Below are 15,054 nucleotides of genomic sequence, written 5' to 3' on the forward strand. Positions count from 1 at the left end.
AATAATAATAATACATTTTATTTGTTACATAGCGCCTTTCAAAGCACCCAAGGTCGCTTTACACACTAGACATTTACGCGTAGGACAAAAGATGCCGGACGGAGCGGCGTAGTCGCCAGCGTTCCCGTGATGCTCTGAGTTCCGAGGTCACCATGTTGTGTCTCTCGGAGAAGGCTTTGATTTGGGAGGTCAGCAGACAGGACTCTCACCAGAGGAACGGGCTCTGCGCGGCTCCACAGTGAAAGAGGAGAGGTCGGGATGGATGGAAGTGGGGAGTGCTGGTCTAGTTCTGTCCAGTCGCAGTGGCATTCATTATTAATGAATTAGCTTTGAAGCAAATAACCACAGGGGCTTATGCTTCAACATTGCTGCCTGCAGTGGAGAGCGATTGAGCGGGCAAGGGGCTGTGTAGTCCTCGCTGCTATCGCCTCATGGAAAGGTGAACCGTTTACTTTTCCTGGGGAATGCCTGGCGATTTTGTCACGGGTATTTTGGTGTTTTTGTTCCTCTCGTCCCTCCTATCTGTGCGTCACACGTTGGGGTTTGGTCTGTTTGCAGAACCAGATTTCCTGGTGCGGCAGCCTTGTGTTACAACTAAAGCCATTTCCTCCTCGGCCTAGCATTCCACAGATCTACAGAATGATCTATGCCCCGGTCAAAGGTCAAGCACTATTCCAGAGCGGGATGGAAAGGCAGAAGCAGGAAGTCGATCACCTTGCCTTAAAGTGTGTGTGTGTGTGTGTGTGTGTGTGTTTGTTTGTTTGTTTGTGTGATCTGGTAGGGCTGATACGGTCAGAGTAGTATGATTCTAAATCTTCAGTCACAGATGTGTATCGTGTATTACACCCACACCTTCAGCTTCACCAGCCGTTAAATGCAATCCATTCACCACCAGCCTTAAAGCTCCATTATTCATAAAAGAGGAATTTGAAGTGTGATTCTGGCTTAAAATTTCACCAACAACTTGCCTATACTTGATGGAGTGTGTGTGTGTGTGTGAGGGAGTGAAGTTGTGATCCTCTCATGTTACCAAGGCTGAAAGAAAAAAAAAAACCCTGTTGATTAGATCAGTGCATTTGTCATCAAATGGTCTATTTCACAGTTTTAGTGAGGTTGCATTGCTAGTGCAAAGTCGTGTGAAATTACAAGTGCAAAGTATGACTTGCGTCAAATTATGCTTGATCCAAAATATCTACATTCACACAACACACAAGCACAAACGTGCTGTCTTCCTCTCTACTACATTATCTATTCATTTCATCACTCTTAATTTGTAATGAAATTGCGTACTGCAGGTTATATCCTCTGCAGTATTTTCAGCCGACCTTGAATGAAAGCAGCCACATCGAGTTAAAGGTGTTGAAATCACCTTGTGAACAGGTCAGGGTGTGCCCTCATTTCACATTTCCCTTCTTTGAAGTTACAACCAAATGTGAAACTAATATAAATATTAATACATATATAAAAACAGTTGCAAGTAGGCCACGTGTTAGAACAATTAACCCTCTTGAGGATATGGCCAGTAGGTCTAGGTGATGGACCTATTTATTTAGCCTACATTAAGCAGGAGGACAAGGTGGCGCTGACTGTCCTGGCCCTTCCATTAAGTGAGCCAGTATGTGCTGTTTATCAGTGTGGGTGTGTGCAGCAAAATTCTGTTATGCTCATAAAGGGCGATCAATCAGACACTTTTCTAAAATATATAAAAGCATCAGTCTTCTATATAACCTTATCACAAGCAAGCCCTCAAGCTCTGAGTTTTTTGTGGTTTAGTTGAGAAGCAATGTGATGAGTGAGTCACATGAACCTATATTCTTGTTCCCATGGTGGTAGATGCGGTCCTGTAAGCTCTGCAGGTTGATGAGAAGCTTGTATTAAGGAAGCGTATTTGTAGTATTTGTTGTGTTTCTCAGGGAATTTCCCCTCTGTACTATTGATCCGTTACTCATCTTGTTTGTGGTTCATAACGTCAAGAGCAGCGAGCAAAATTTCACACCAAGCCCTTAATTGATGTCAATGTCAACCGGAAAATCTCCATCTAAATCAGCCCGCGCTTTTCAAGTAAGGATGATTCTTTCAAAACAATGAAAGACAAATGATTTCTTTCATAAAGATTTGTCAATGTACTCTGAATGAGATTTCACTATTAATGTTATTGTTGTGGGCCTCTACAAGTGCTTTCATTGTTGTAGCACTGGTGATAAGGTCACACAGGTTACTTTGTTCAGGTTTTGTTCATCTCTGCATCCCCAAGGCCATTTATCTTATCATAATTCTTGGCAATAATCTCATCAAAGTTTATCATTATCCAACCTTATCAGCAGCCATTTGAAGTTGGCCTAAATAACCTTTTTTATATTTTATTTTTTTATTCAAAACTTATTGTAAAGTAAGTGCTACTGATGCTTGGCCAAAGAGCAAATGCTATCTTCTCATGGAATCTTATCAGATAGTGATGTCATTACTGCACCATCTGGTCAGTTAGCCACTTAAAGATGTCGAAATAGGATATTATCTTGTGTGCATAAGGAAATATCTTAAGTACACAAAATTAATCATTTTGTTCATGAGATTTCATGTCATGGAGGCAAGGTCTTGTTGTATGTGCAATCTAACTTGGGGTCTTATTTCCACACCTGTTATCTGTAACATTTAAGATAGTTGTGCTTTTCTGCTCTTACATGCTTGCTTTACCATAATGTAGTACTGTTTCCAAGTCTCTTTTAAGGCAACACACGCTTTACCTAGTGGTTCAGTATCAGGAAGAGGGTGGTTGACATTAAGGCAAACTTGATTATCATATTTTATTAGTCACCGCGTTCTGTAGATCAGTTTATCTTCAGCTATAACAACATACCGGTAAGCATGATGAGGTGAGGTGATTAGGTCCAACATAATTTTTCTGTAGGGCCCCATGATGACTCTTTTATAATGGCAGTGATATTACCTCTTAGAAAACTGATTGTAATTCACATAAAAACAGCACACATACATGCGGTCGCTGTGGTACAATCAACCCAAAAGGCTGGAATATTTTGCAGTGCAATTAAGTGATGACCTACAGCTTCTCTTTACGGCAAAATAAACTCTTAACGGGATAATCAGGTGTGCAGTCTCAGTTTTCCCCCCTTTCCCTCTCTCTGCTTTGTTTTTGTATATATAAATTACTATATTCATAAATAAATATTCATAAATTACTGGACCCTTTTCAAATCTTTCAGGCCTTCATAACACAACAATTACCTAGTACAGAATTGATGCAGCATAACAAATAAACATCAGACACTGCCATCCGTAAATATTCCAAATGTGCCGACAGCCGATATTAATCAACAAGGCCGATGTTGGCCAATATATCGATGCATCCCATCCTGAAGACGTTTCTTTTGTCATAATGGCCGACTCCCGAACTTCATCCTAGTTCTTACAGGTCTACCTACCTAAATAGGAAGGATTTCACTAAGATTATTCATTTGAAAGCTTTGAAACCTAACCCATGCCGATGTCCGTGTATTCCATTAGTAGCCTATCACTAACAGTGTGAAAAACGCTAATCTTATACTACTGTAGTAGTCTGTTATTCAGTTCAGTGGTCTGTTACAGCTTTTTTACATGATTTACTTCCAGGTGTCCAGAGTGAAGTATTCTCTAGAGCTGTTTAATCAATTAGAACTCAACGTATATTCAATCAACACTATCAGCACAATTATGATGTTTTTATGCTGTAAATCTTTGATGGTTGGGAAAAAGCTATCTTGCTTTTTATGCAACCATATAATTTTATTGTTTACCACCCATGTGGGTTCAAAATTCTTAAATTTGGAGGCATGTGAGAGGTTTGCTCGGCTCATTTGCCTTGTAATTAATTTTAGTTGGCATTCTTAGTCCTGATCAGTGCTTTATGCCAAATGGATTAGCCTGTTTCATGCTTGTCATATGAGTTTTATACCAATGGCACATGACCCTTTTGAGATTATTATATTATATTATATTATATACCAATAAAGTGCCCCATGTGTCTGCATAACCCATTGCCAGATTACACAGAAGTTAACGGAAATTTCAGGTAGCTCACACTCTATCTGGGATTTCATCCAACTCATTCACCTACTTTAAGATAAAGAAAATACCAGTTTGTGTGCTTTTCCATCCTCTGTGCTATACAAATTAATTGACCCTCTCTTAATCAAGGAAGTAAGTTTGAAAAGCTCTGAGATCAAAACGCAAGCTGATCAGGGCGACTTCTCACAGAAACGCCACATGAAATTACAAGAAATATGAATTTTATGTGAATATGCTAATTTCCATTAATACTAGTCACATTATACCCTAGATGAATCGGGACTTAATCCACATCCCCTCTAGTGAATTGATTTCTTGTTTGACTTTAAAGATCTTATGTAAATAGTGAGTGTCCTCAGTAGTGAGTAGTCTCCTCAGGAATTCCTATCAGAAAAGACTTGGACTTAAAATCTGGGTGGAAAATTCAGCCTTTGTTTAATGTCTATGTTATACTGTCTATGTTTATCTTATTCAGGCCTAGTTGCCTCTGAATTGCCCACGATAATTGTTGCCATGGCCGTATCAAGGGTTCTTGTAGCCTAGCCTTTTTTAAACAGAAATTCTTCGATAAGATTTGGATTATCAAAAACGGTAGTGGATTCACTGCATGATAACAGCAGGTTGCAATAGTGGCCTGATTTTTATATATATGAAGTACAGGGCATCTGTCTCTGAATATAATTTAAAAATGGCACTAGATGGTTGCTGTCTGTAAAAGTCAGATGTTCTACAAATGATGACTGGTGTGCATGAGGCAAAACAGTGCCATTCTATTAAGGACTTTGGGGGGGGGTTGTATTCATCAGTAATTCCAGCAATGAATGATAATGCTGGCTGTTACTGACCATCTGGTGTATTTGTGGTTGTGTGTATGTGCTGTATGAGTGTGTTTGTGTGTGCGTTGTGCTGTGTCTGTATTTTGTGGGTGTGTTGGTGTTTGTTTGTAGGTAGAGTGCAAGGCTTTGTACGGAGAGACATCCTCCACCAGCCTGAGCAGAGCAGACGTGCGCACGCACACACGCAGACTGGTACGCACAGTCTCTGCTTGGCTCCTGATGTGACCCCTGCGGCTCCTGCCTGTGTTCCCGCTGGCTGTCTGGTGGCCCATTTCCTGTGAGCTTCCAAAGCTTATCTGGTCAGAGCTGCTCCCAGGCAACTCCTACGTGGCGAGCGCTGCGTCTGGCTGTCCAGTGGACAGTCGTGCTTATACTGTTGTCCTTGGTTCACTGCCATGTGACCTGGTTTGGACTACTCTGCTGTGTCATGTTTGCTCCTATAATTACACAGGAGTGTAAACATGTTGCTGTATTTGAGGAACTTTCCAAGACACCTTGTTGATCGTTGGTTACATGCCCTCGGGGGGTTTGTGTTCATCAGAAATGTGGAAAGAGTTTGTTAGCAAGCAGACTTGGAATAGGGCACGTATTACGTGCACTGACGTAAATACACAGTTGTAGAAGGAAATGACCGGTATGCTCTGGGGAATTCCTTATTGTGGTCCTGATGACACTATTTGAAGACTTGGATATGGCATAGAAAAGATTTCTTTTTTCTAGATGTTCAAGGCCCCTACCAAGTAAAGGACTTTGATATGTATGCTAAATCGTATTATTTACATTTTTAATATTATCAAGCTTCTGATATGGGGCAATTCCATGCAAAACTGTCACGTCCATAACGCCAACTAAATGCCAATGTATTTGTATGATGCGAATGATTATGTGAAAAGTTTTTCATGTAAGTTCTACAACCAAGAAGAGTAAATGCTCAAATTTCAAGTAATCATCATTCACATCATAACATACCATGGCATTGTGTTAGCGTTATGGATTTGACCGTTTTGTGTGGAATTGCCCTATGTCGACACTACATTTTAAATGTTACACTTAATCTCATAAACTTTCTAAAATGTCTATGCTAAATTTATGCTGCTAGGGTCTGTGTGGAAGAAGCCATATTTGTGGTCCCAGTAGATGCTGTTGCAGATATGTCTGAGGTTCGAACGGTGACTGGTACACAGTGTTAAAGACCCTGGACCTGGCTATAGTTCACCAAAATGTAAATGTAGTGCAAAAGGGAAGTAAGTCAGTGCAATTGCATCTATTAACTTCCCCACTGTATTACAGCCGGGTTACACTACATTATGAGTTGTTGATGTAGGTCTTTGTAAACAACAAGAAAAAGCCTGCCCATATTAAGTAAATAAAGGGACGTGCCTGCCACACACCTCAGAGATCAGGAAAGCCTGGAATACACGGGATGTCTGTCTCTGCCTTTGTCTTATCAGTGTTGCCAGTTCACTTCTGTCTACAGACACAGCCACAAAGTATTTCACTGGCTGTCCTGACTAGCCTGTGTGAGAAGGCCTCCTGTATCTTGAGCCGCAGGCTGCGTATAAAACCATTGAAATCTGTAAGAGTCATCTGCTGGAACACCTTTAGTCAACAAATTTCCAAGATTAGTGATGTAGGCTAAGGTGTTTTTAAATGCTGATGGCCTCATGAGATCACTCAGGTCAGTCTCTTTCTGGACCTGTCGTGGCATAGACTCTAGTCTACGCATAACCTGGCCTGGACGGTATCTCACATGCCTCACCAACACTTCAGAATCCACTGCTGGTTGTTTTCACTTGGATATGTGTTCGAACATACCCCCCATTTTGTGATGGTGTGAATCGTGTGTTTGCTGCGTCATTCTCACTTGGCCCCATTGCTCAGGGCTCGGCCCTGGCCTGGCAGGTCCCAGACAGCTTGGCATTCTTTCCTCCCGAGTCACGCTGCTAAGCAGTCGGGTCGGTCCTCCCCCTGTGCCTTTTGGGAATAGAGTCAGGGCCATCATGTGACCTGGACGCTGCTGGGCCCTTCATAACGTGAGTCATCAAGTGTGTGGTCAGTTTGTTGAAACTAAGCTACCGTGCGTGCGTGCGTGCACACTTGTGCATGTTCTGAAATCAGTGCGCATGTGCGCACACACACACACAATTTTTTAACCTCTCATTTTGATGTTGTATTTCCTCTCTTAGGCGTATTTTCAGCAGAGAAGTTTTAGAGCAGAGGCTGGCCTTGGCGCTCACGAGTATCTTAGCTGTCTTTGTGCTCTGTCTCGAACACAGTGTCCCTTGCGTCAGTAGTAGCAGGTCGGGGGCCGGGGAGGGTTGGTTGTGTGTGTGTGTGTGTGTGTGTGTGTGTGTGTATGTATGTGAGTGGTGGTGGGGGGGGAAGTGGAACACTTAGTTCGTCTAGAGCCAGATGATGACGACCAGCACTAACCTCAAGAATAAAAAAGGGGAAAAAAGCAGAAGACGAAGAAGAAAAAACCTCCCACATCCTGAAGCCTCCTGGGAGACCAGAACTGGAGAGAGCCAGCGAGACAGACCGCAGGGCCAACCATGCCAAAACCAGAGGAAAAAATCACTCTTTCATCGCATTGATAATAGTTCTCCAAGCCTCAAGTGCCTTTTTGTGAACTGGCTCACCCTGAGCGTAATTTGATAACTGAGCGGTTGTCGTCGTCCGTCGTGGCTTTCAGCTCGCTGCGTTTTGATCACTCTCATCACTTGGGGTCAGGACGTGTGTTTTGAGGTTTTAGCAATGACAGCAACGGAAGCTGCCTTCTATTGTCTTGTGGTGTTCGTGCTACACAGTGCTCTGTGCACTGGCCGGACACTTTGTTCTCGTTTATTTCCTGTGGCAGTTTTAAGTGGTTCATATTAGCACATTCAGGAATATTCTTATGGGATAACGGTTTTAAAGTTATCCAGTAGTTATGCCTCTTATGTGACTGTGCACTAGTCTATGGATATGTGCACAAGGCAGAGTAGGAGGAACCCACCTAGATGATTCCTACTCGGGTGAAACTGGCCAGCCTTTTCAAAGAGCAATGTTATGTAAGTGGGACACCTTTCTCAAAATATCTGTTGTGCTACATTGTGACATATCTGTTGTGCTACATTGTGAGATTTTAGAGTCTTACGTTCTTTCACAAACTGGATCTTAATTTAAACTATGGGTAAAATGCAAGGCCTGAAGTCTAACTAGAGCTAATTTAATAAGGAATCAAAATCTATTTGCTAATGTAATACCAGAAGCAAGACCCTAAGAGCAAACATTTGTAGGTCAACTCCGTGCTCACGATAGCTTTATTTCAGTTTTAGTCTCACAATAGCTTTATTTCATTCAAAAGACACTTTGTTGTCTAACTTTACTTTTTTTCGGCATTAAGTGAATGCCAGCTCTCCCTTAGATCAGTTATAGTTCTATCGGTAGCACAGCGATGCTTCACAGAATTGCAGCACCACATCAAGGTCTCTCTTGCCTGTTGACCCCTGACCCCATAACTCTGGCCTCAGAAGCCGCTGAGCACACAGTCATCACCACCCCAGGAGCCAGAGACACGTTCCCAATCCCTCAACCCTCTCTTTGCATTCGTCACAAGTGCCAGTGTGAGTTGCGTCGCTGGCAGGTTTGTTTGTTTTTTTTCAATGTGAAATAATTGAGAGAGTGAGAACTCCCCTGAGGAGCCTGGAGGCTGTGGCATGACCTGAGGTTGCCCCCGTGGCTATGGTGCGGTGCGCTGTGCTGCGCTGCGCCGCGCCACGTCGTGGCAATCCCTGCTGCTTCCCCTGCAGTGAGTGTGACCTCTCTCTCACCCTCCACTCCCATTAAGAGATCAGTTATGTGAGCCCCAGGGCATGCCACTCCTGTTTCCAGCATAGCCTTGGAGTGTTTGTCAGCCCACACACACAAACAGAAAACAGACACGCACTGTCTAGCAGACACACAAGGTGCAACTCTGCCGCACTAACAGCCAGACTCCTTTGTGATGTCTTCATCCGTGATATGTGAGTAAGGCCACAGGAAGCCTTGCCGTACAAGATGTTGATGCATTTCAACTATGCAAAGGGTCTATGGGCCAAACATGCAAAATGCACCATTGACATCAATATGTTTTGTATAGAGCTACCACAGGTTACTCTATACAACCACAGGTGGCAGTGTGGTGACTATATAAAACATATTGATGTCAATGGGGCATTTTGCCCATGTTCAGGGTGGAAAATAAAAAAGAAAGATTTGCATAAGACAAGTCAAATTGGTGTTTTCAAAAAGAAGGGATCATGGAGAGTAAAGAAAAACATATTTAAAAAATCTTTGTATATTCCCACAAGGTGTTTGGGTGCTCTGAAAATGATAACCAAAATGATTTTTCAGACTTGTGAGGTCTGCTGTTCAGACCCTGAAGGGATTTATTTTCTGTTCATTGCTTTTTGTGTGAGTGTTTCTGGTACTTATCTCAGTAAGGAAAATAAATCAAGAGCCTATGTTGAGTACAAATATGTCTTCTGAAGGCTTAAACAGAGCCCAGCCAAAAACTCCAATACAATTTGTATCAACTTTGAGGGACAGCTATGACCATGCAGGATTATCCAGACCAAACGTAACGATTTTGCTACATACTATTCCTATTTATGTACCAGCATGCAAAATTTGAGCCTCCTACATGGTTTAGTTCTTGCGCTGTGGGCTTGTGAACTTTGACAAAAAAAAGAGGCCGAACAAACCCCTGTAAAACTGGCTTTATCTTGGAAAGTATTGATCTTACATAAGAGTAATTTTACAGTGTGTCTCCTGGGTAACACAGGTACACCTGGTAATTTTTTTGAGAGTTTTTTGAGACCTAAGTGCGTGGGCCCTGGTTGAACTGACGTGGAATGACCCCAAAGACTTTGTGTTGACATGGCAATATACATGCAATGTAATGGTTTCAAGAAAAGGGGGGGCAACAGAGGTGTCAGACTGAACTGTCATTTCTCTCCTCATGGTCAGCCAATTTATGGAAGGTGTGGCAATTTCTGTTCCATGATCATACTGCATAATAAGAGAAAATCTAAAATTAGTCCGACCACACACAAACACACACACACAGACACAGACAGAGCTCTAAACTATTGCAGAGGAAGAAAGGAACTGGGAGGAAGTGGTGGTTCCCAAGGGAACGGATGCAATATGTCTTGCTGCTGGCGACGATGTCAGCTCATGCAGGGATGCTGCAGATCACATGGAGAGTGATGGTAGGGAGGCTTACTATGGTAGCAAAGAAGAGGATCCACTCAAATGGATGCAGTTACTCTATGCACATTATATGTTGATGGTCTTGTAGGGCTGGGCAATGTTGATCAAAATTATATTATTAATATATTATAAATTAATATCCTGATATTTTAAGGCTGATTAGTGATATGTCATATATACTGGTGTTTTATACCTGACTATGTATATATATTTCATGTTATTTTCTTGTTTAATGTAATGGAGCTATTTAGGTGAATTAGGCTATATGCGTATTTGCAATCAAATGCATACGAGTAGCTAATCTGTTCCTGGGAAAATATGGCCTTTGATGGCAGACTGTAATCAGGGTTATAATTGCAAACACGTGAAGTAACCACTGACAAAATTTGAAGCACTTTTGACTGGGCTAATTGCTCTGTTATAACATTCTGCCACATTTTGCTCTGTTCTAAAATTCTGTGGTGTGGTATGGTTATGTTTATGGTTATGATATTTTACAGACTCTTTTGTCCAAAGCGACTTACAGTAGTTCTGAAGTTGGCTGGGACCAAGTTGGCATTTGATAAACCTGGTGCTGGTACCTAAGTAGGTTAAATTTGCAGCTTTATAGGATATTTTACCGGAAAGTTAACTACAGAAAAATACAACTGAAGTGAGGCCACATCAGGTCAGAGAGACTGGACAACTGTGACTGCTTTTGGTTGCTCAATATGAGACCGCTATTCTTAGCCGTTTCCCACCAGGAAGTACATGACGGAAAACTCTATCAAAAGATACAAATTGTTGGCGACTGGTTCAGTTATGGTTTGAGTATATTGTTAGCTGGCCAACTGTTCATAGAACTGCTGTTGAGAGAGATCTCTGCAGAATCAGAGAAAGAGTGCAGATCGGGGTTGTGCAGAAAGGGTGAGACAGGACGACAAGCAGCAAACATTGGCACGTCTTTAGCGAAGAAACGCAACACATCATCAAGCTGTATCACTTTTATTGCCAGACTCAGGGTCCATTCAGATTCAGAAGACACAGACAACGCAGACATGACCTACAACATCTTAAAAAGGAGAAGAAAAATGTATTTATTTATTTATTTATTTATTTAACAAAAAGGGAGAGAAAACAATGTATATGCTGTGCACCCCTATCGTGATGGATTGAGAATGATTGGTATGAAGCCAACTGTGAGGCTGTGCATATGTAATGAATGATAAGCTTAATTTGTACACAGAATGCAGCTGAAAGTGCTTTACATTTGGAGCATTTAACACAATAATAGAGAAAAATGTAATAATACAAACAAACAAAACACCACGCTTTGCTTGTGGAGCACTTTGGGCACAATACAAATATTAGCATTGGAAGATCTAAGGTTCCTTTGTGGTTGATAAGATATTATAAAGCTCAGAGATATGTGAAAATGCTAAGCCATTTAGAGCTTTGTAAGTAATTAACAGAACCTTAAAATCAATTCTATAGGAAACAGGGAGCCAGTGCAGTTCAGCTAACACAGGGATGATGTGCTCTCTTTTCTTGGTCTTAGTTTAAAGTCTAGCAGCAGAGTTCTGCATGAGATCCAGTGATCTGTAATCTCTAACAGCCTCTTCTTTTTCTCTGCTTTCCTCCTTCTCCACATTCCTCATTCTCTTCCTCTCTTTCTTCCCCCTCTTTCACTCTCCTTCTCTCCCTCCATCCTTTCAGAGAGCCCAGCGAGGAGTGCAATGGAATCAGCGGTCCTCTCTCTGTGGAGCCCGCGCCCGGCTCGCGGCTGAACGAGTGGTGTCCCGCCGGCCTTCCCTCCGCCCCTGTGCCCGCACCGCACCTCGCCAGCATGGGGGACGGTCTGGACGCAGCGCAGATGTCTGGTCACAGCAGCGGCAGTGGTGGCCAGGGGCAGCTCTCTGCCCAGCCGACGGTCCCCACCCACAACCCGCCTGCCCCCGAGACCTCCAACCCCCTTCGGCCCAAGCGCCAGACCAACCAGCTGCAGTACCTGCTCAAGGTGGTTCTCAAGTCCCTGTGGAAGCACCAGTTCTCGTGGCCCTTCCAAGCTCCCGTAGATGCAGTCAAACTCAGCCTGCCTGTGAGTATTTTTTTAATACACTTTTCTGCCTTGAGTGTTTTTAAAACCTAATAAACTAAAAAAAAAAAAAGAAAATCTCTAGGATAAGTGTAGGAAGGTTAAAGGCTTGTTGTGTAAAAGTAAAAGAAGAGAGTGTAGAGAATGACACCACTTACAACTGTGAGATCTAAACACCACACCACTGAAACTAAAACTTCAGAGCACTGATACTGCCTTCATTCACAACCATAAACTCTGAAGACCCGACTTTAAAAATCCTGACTTCAAAACTTTGCGTTCAAGTCATTTTTCCGGAGTCGGATGGCGGGATTCCTGAATATCGGACGCGTCATGAGCACACCATAAGGCCATAGCACCAGCGTATAGTGTTCCTCTACTAGGATTACACTGGAGGTGTAAATCTTCACTGGCCTCATTGATTATGAAACGATTTTCAATGCATCGTCACGCTGGTTCTGGTCTCTTTTATTTGTAGTAATACAAAATAACCACTCAAGTTTAAAATGCCTACTGTATGTTAAATACTACATACACAAACATATAATTGTTTTCACATTAAAACAAATTAGCCCCTTGAGAAGAAATCAGTTGCTATACTATAAAACAAATTAAGATCAAACAAGGTTATTCATACCCACAACTTGCAAGATTCAGAATATTGCATGTACTATCTGTGGTAAACCCTATTAAGAACTGTGTATTGCATTTGGCTAGTATAACTCAGCCTAAAGTGGGAGTACCTAGGCTGCCAGCAGAGCTGTTCATTCAGTATGTGATGACCACGCTGTTGCCAGCGTCACAAGCCTAAGGAATGTGTAATGTGACGTGTAGTTGTGGACAGTGTTATCTGAGTGTTACCTTGTAATTTATCAAATTCAGAGTGCAATAAAATGGGTAAATGGGTTTGGATTTTGTAAACATCATTGCAAATAATTTTTCTTCTTTAGTTTAATATACAGAGTCAAAGTTATGATATACTCTCACACCACAAACATTGAGCAGCAAATTCTTGTCTGAACTTATGTAAGGAAGTGCAGACCAGACATGCCAACAAAGTGGACAGATTTTAAATGCAAAGTTTCCCGGCTTGTTTTCAGATAACTCTGTCAGACACTATAAATATTTTTTATAAGAAATGGCTGTTGGTGTAGCCCGCGCATCTTGGCAAGGTCATGTTTATGGAAGAGGAATACATACAGAGTGATAATGGGTGCAGCTGGCACACATGCCATGGCCTTTGTGGTTTATGACTGCAAGGACAGTCAGTAACAAGGGCAGGTCTGGCCAGCCGTGGCGCAACTGGCTGGGGCACCTGCACCGTACGCCGGCGACCCGGGTTCGATTCCCGCCCCGTGGTCCTTTCCAGATCCCACCCCGACTCTCTCTCCCACTCACTTCCTGTCATTCTCCACTATCCTGTCAATTAAAGGCATAAAAGGCCAAAAAAATATACTTTAAAAAAAATAGATAAAAAAAACAAAAACAAGGGCAGGTCTGGGCAAAGTATTCGGTTGTTAAGTCTGACGTCACGGGCCCAACATCTTTTTGGTCAAAAAACGTTTACTAGCGCAGCCAGCCAGTTTCTGCAACTTATAAACCTTGTCACCATCACCTCCATTTTATTGGGAGTAAAACAAAACCAGTTAACTTTAAGAGAGCAATTACTATAGCTGTGCAGCCAGATGATATAATCAAGGATTACGTGCAGGCTTCCGCGAAAAATAGGATTTTTAATAGGTTGAGGCAACAAGTGAGTAGTAGGATGACAATTTTCTTAAAGGCTACACTGAATAGTGGAAAAAAATCGTTTATTTTACTGTCTATGAAGAAAACCGAGCGGCTTTGAAAGCCGTTGGACCCGGAAAAAGATTTATTAGCCTATTATTGCATCATCGCTAAATAACCGAATTGGGCTGAAGTATGATTACCATGTGGCTGATGGATAGGGCTGCTCGATTATGGCAACAACAAAAAAACAAATCAATCATGATTATTTTGGTCAACATTGATCACGGTTATTTAACACAATTACTCAATGACAATTATTCACAATTACTCTGGAGACATCATCCATTTTCTTAACTTTGAATATAATTTAACTAAAAAGCAAATAAAAATACATGCAATAAATTATTTAGTTGCCACTGTACAGCAGAGGGGTGCTCTGGATTTGTAATTTATTTATAAATGGCAATTCAGCGAAATAAGTATAATATTTTGTTGATGTCAGCCCTACTCTCTTAACGGCTTTTTTGTTACTTGTCCTGCAGGATTACTACAAGATTATTAAGTGTCCTATGGACATGGGAACAATCAAGAAGCGGCTAGAGAACAGCTACTATTCTAATGCCCAAGAATGTATCCAAGACTTCAACACCATGTTCACCAACTGCTACATCTACAACAAGGTATGGGACCTTTTCCTTCCACAGTTTCAGGCATCAATTCATACAAAACTGTTCTACTGGTAAAAGCCTTGTGGGTGTTATTGAACCTGTTTGAACCCAATCACGTGTCGCCCCCTGCAGCCCGGGGACGACATTGTCTTAATGGCGGAGGCCCTGGAGAAGATGTTCCTGCAGAAGATTTCCGAGATGCCCACAGAGGAAACGGAGATCACTGTGATGACGGGCAAAGGTCGTGGCCGCGGCAGGAGCCGGGATCCAGGTATGGCGCCCCCGTGTGTGTGTGTGTGTGTGTGTGTGTGTGTGGGGGGGGGTTCAGTCAGAGTTCAGTCTTTGGTGGGAGACCTTGCTCACCACTGTGACCTGAAAACTCTGCCTACTCACGCGTGTGATGTACGTGTGACTCACTGTCTTCCCCATGGATGTGAAGCTTGGCTCA

General features: G+C 42.3%; 1 protein-coding gene across 1 annotated transcript in view; it reads left to right on the plus strand.

Annotated features, from left to right (window-relative positions):
• Positions 1-15,054, plus strand: part of brd4 (bromodomain containing 4) — a 38,892-nt gene that overhangs the window by 11,811 nt on the left and 12,027 nt on the right. Inside the window, 3 exon segments of the mRNA XM_042085142.1 lie at positions 11,829-12,210; positions 14,481-14,618; positions 14,739-14,877. Of these exon segments, the coding sequence (XP_041941076.1) occupies positions 11,829-12,210; positions 14,481-14,618; positions 14,739-14,877 (659 nt within the window).

This window comes from Alosa sapidissima, chromosome 3 (assembly GCF_018492685.1).
Source record: "Alosa sapidissima isolate fAloSap1 chromosome 3, fAloSap1.pri, whole genome shotgun sequence".
NCBI classification, from domain to species: Eukaryota; Metazoa; Chordata; class Actinopteri; order Clupeiformes; family Clupeidae; genus Alosa; species Alosa sapidissima.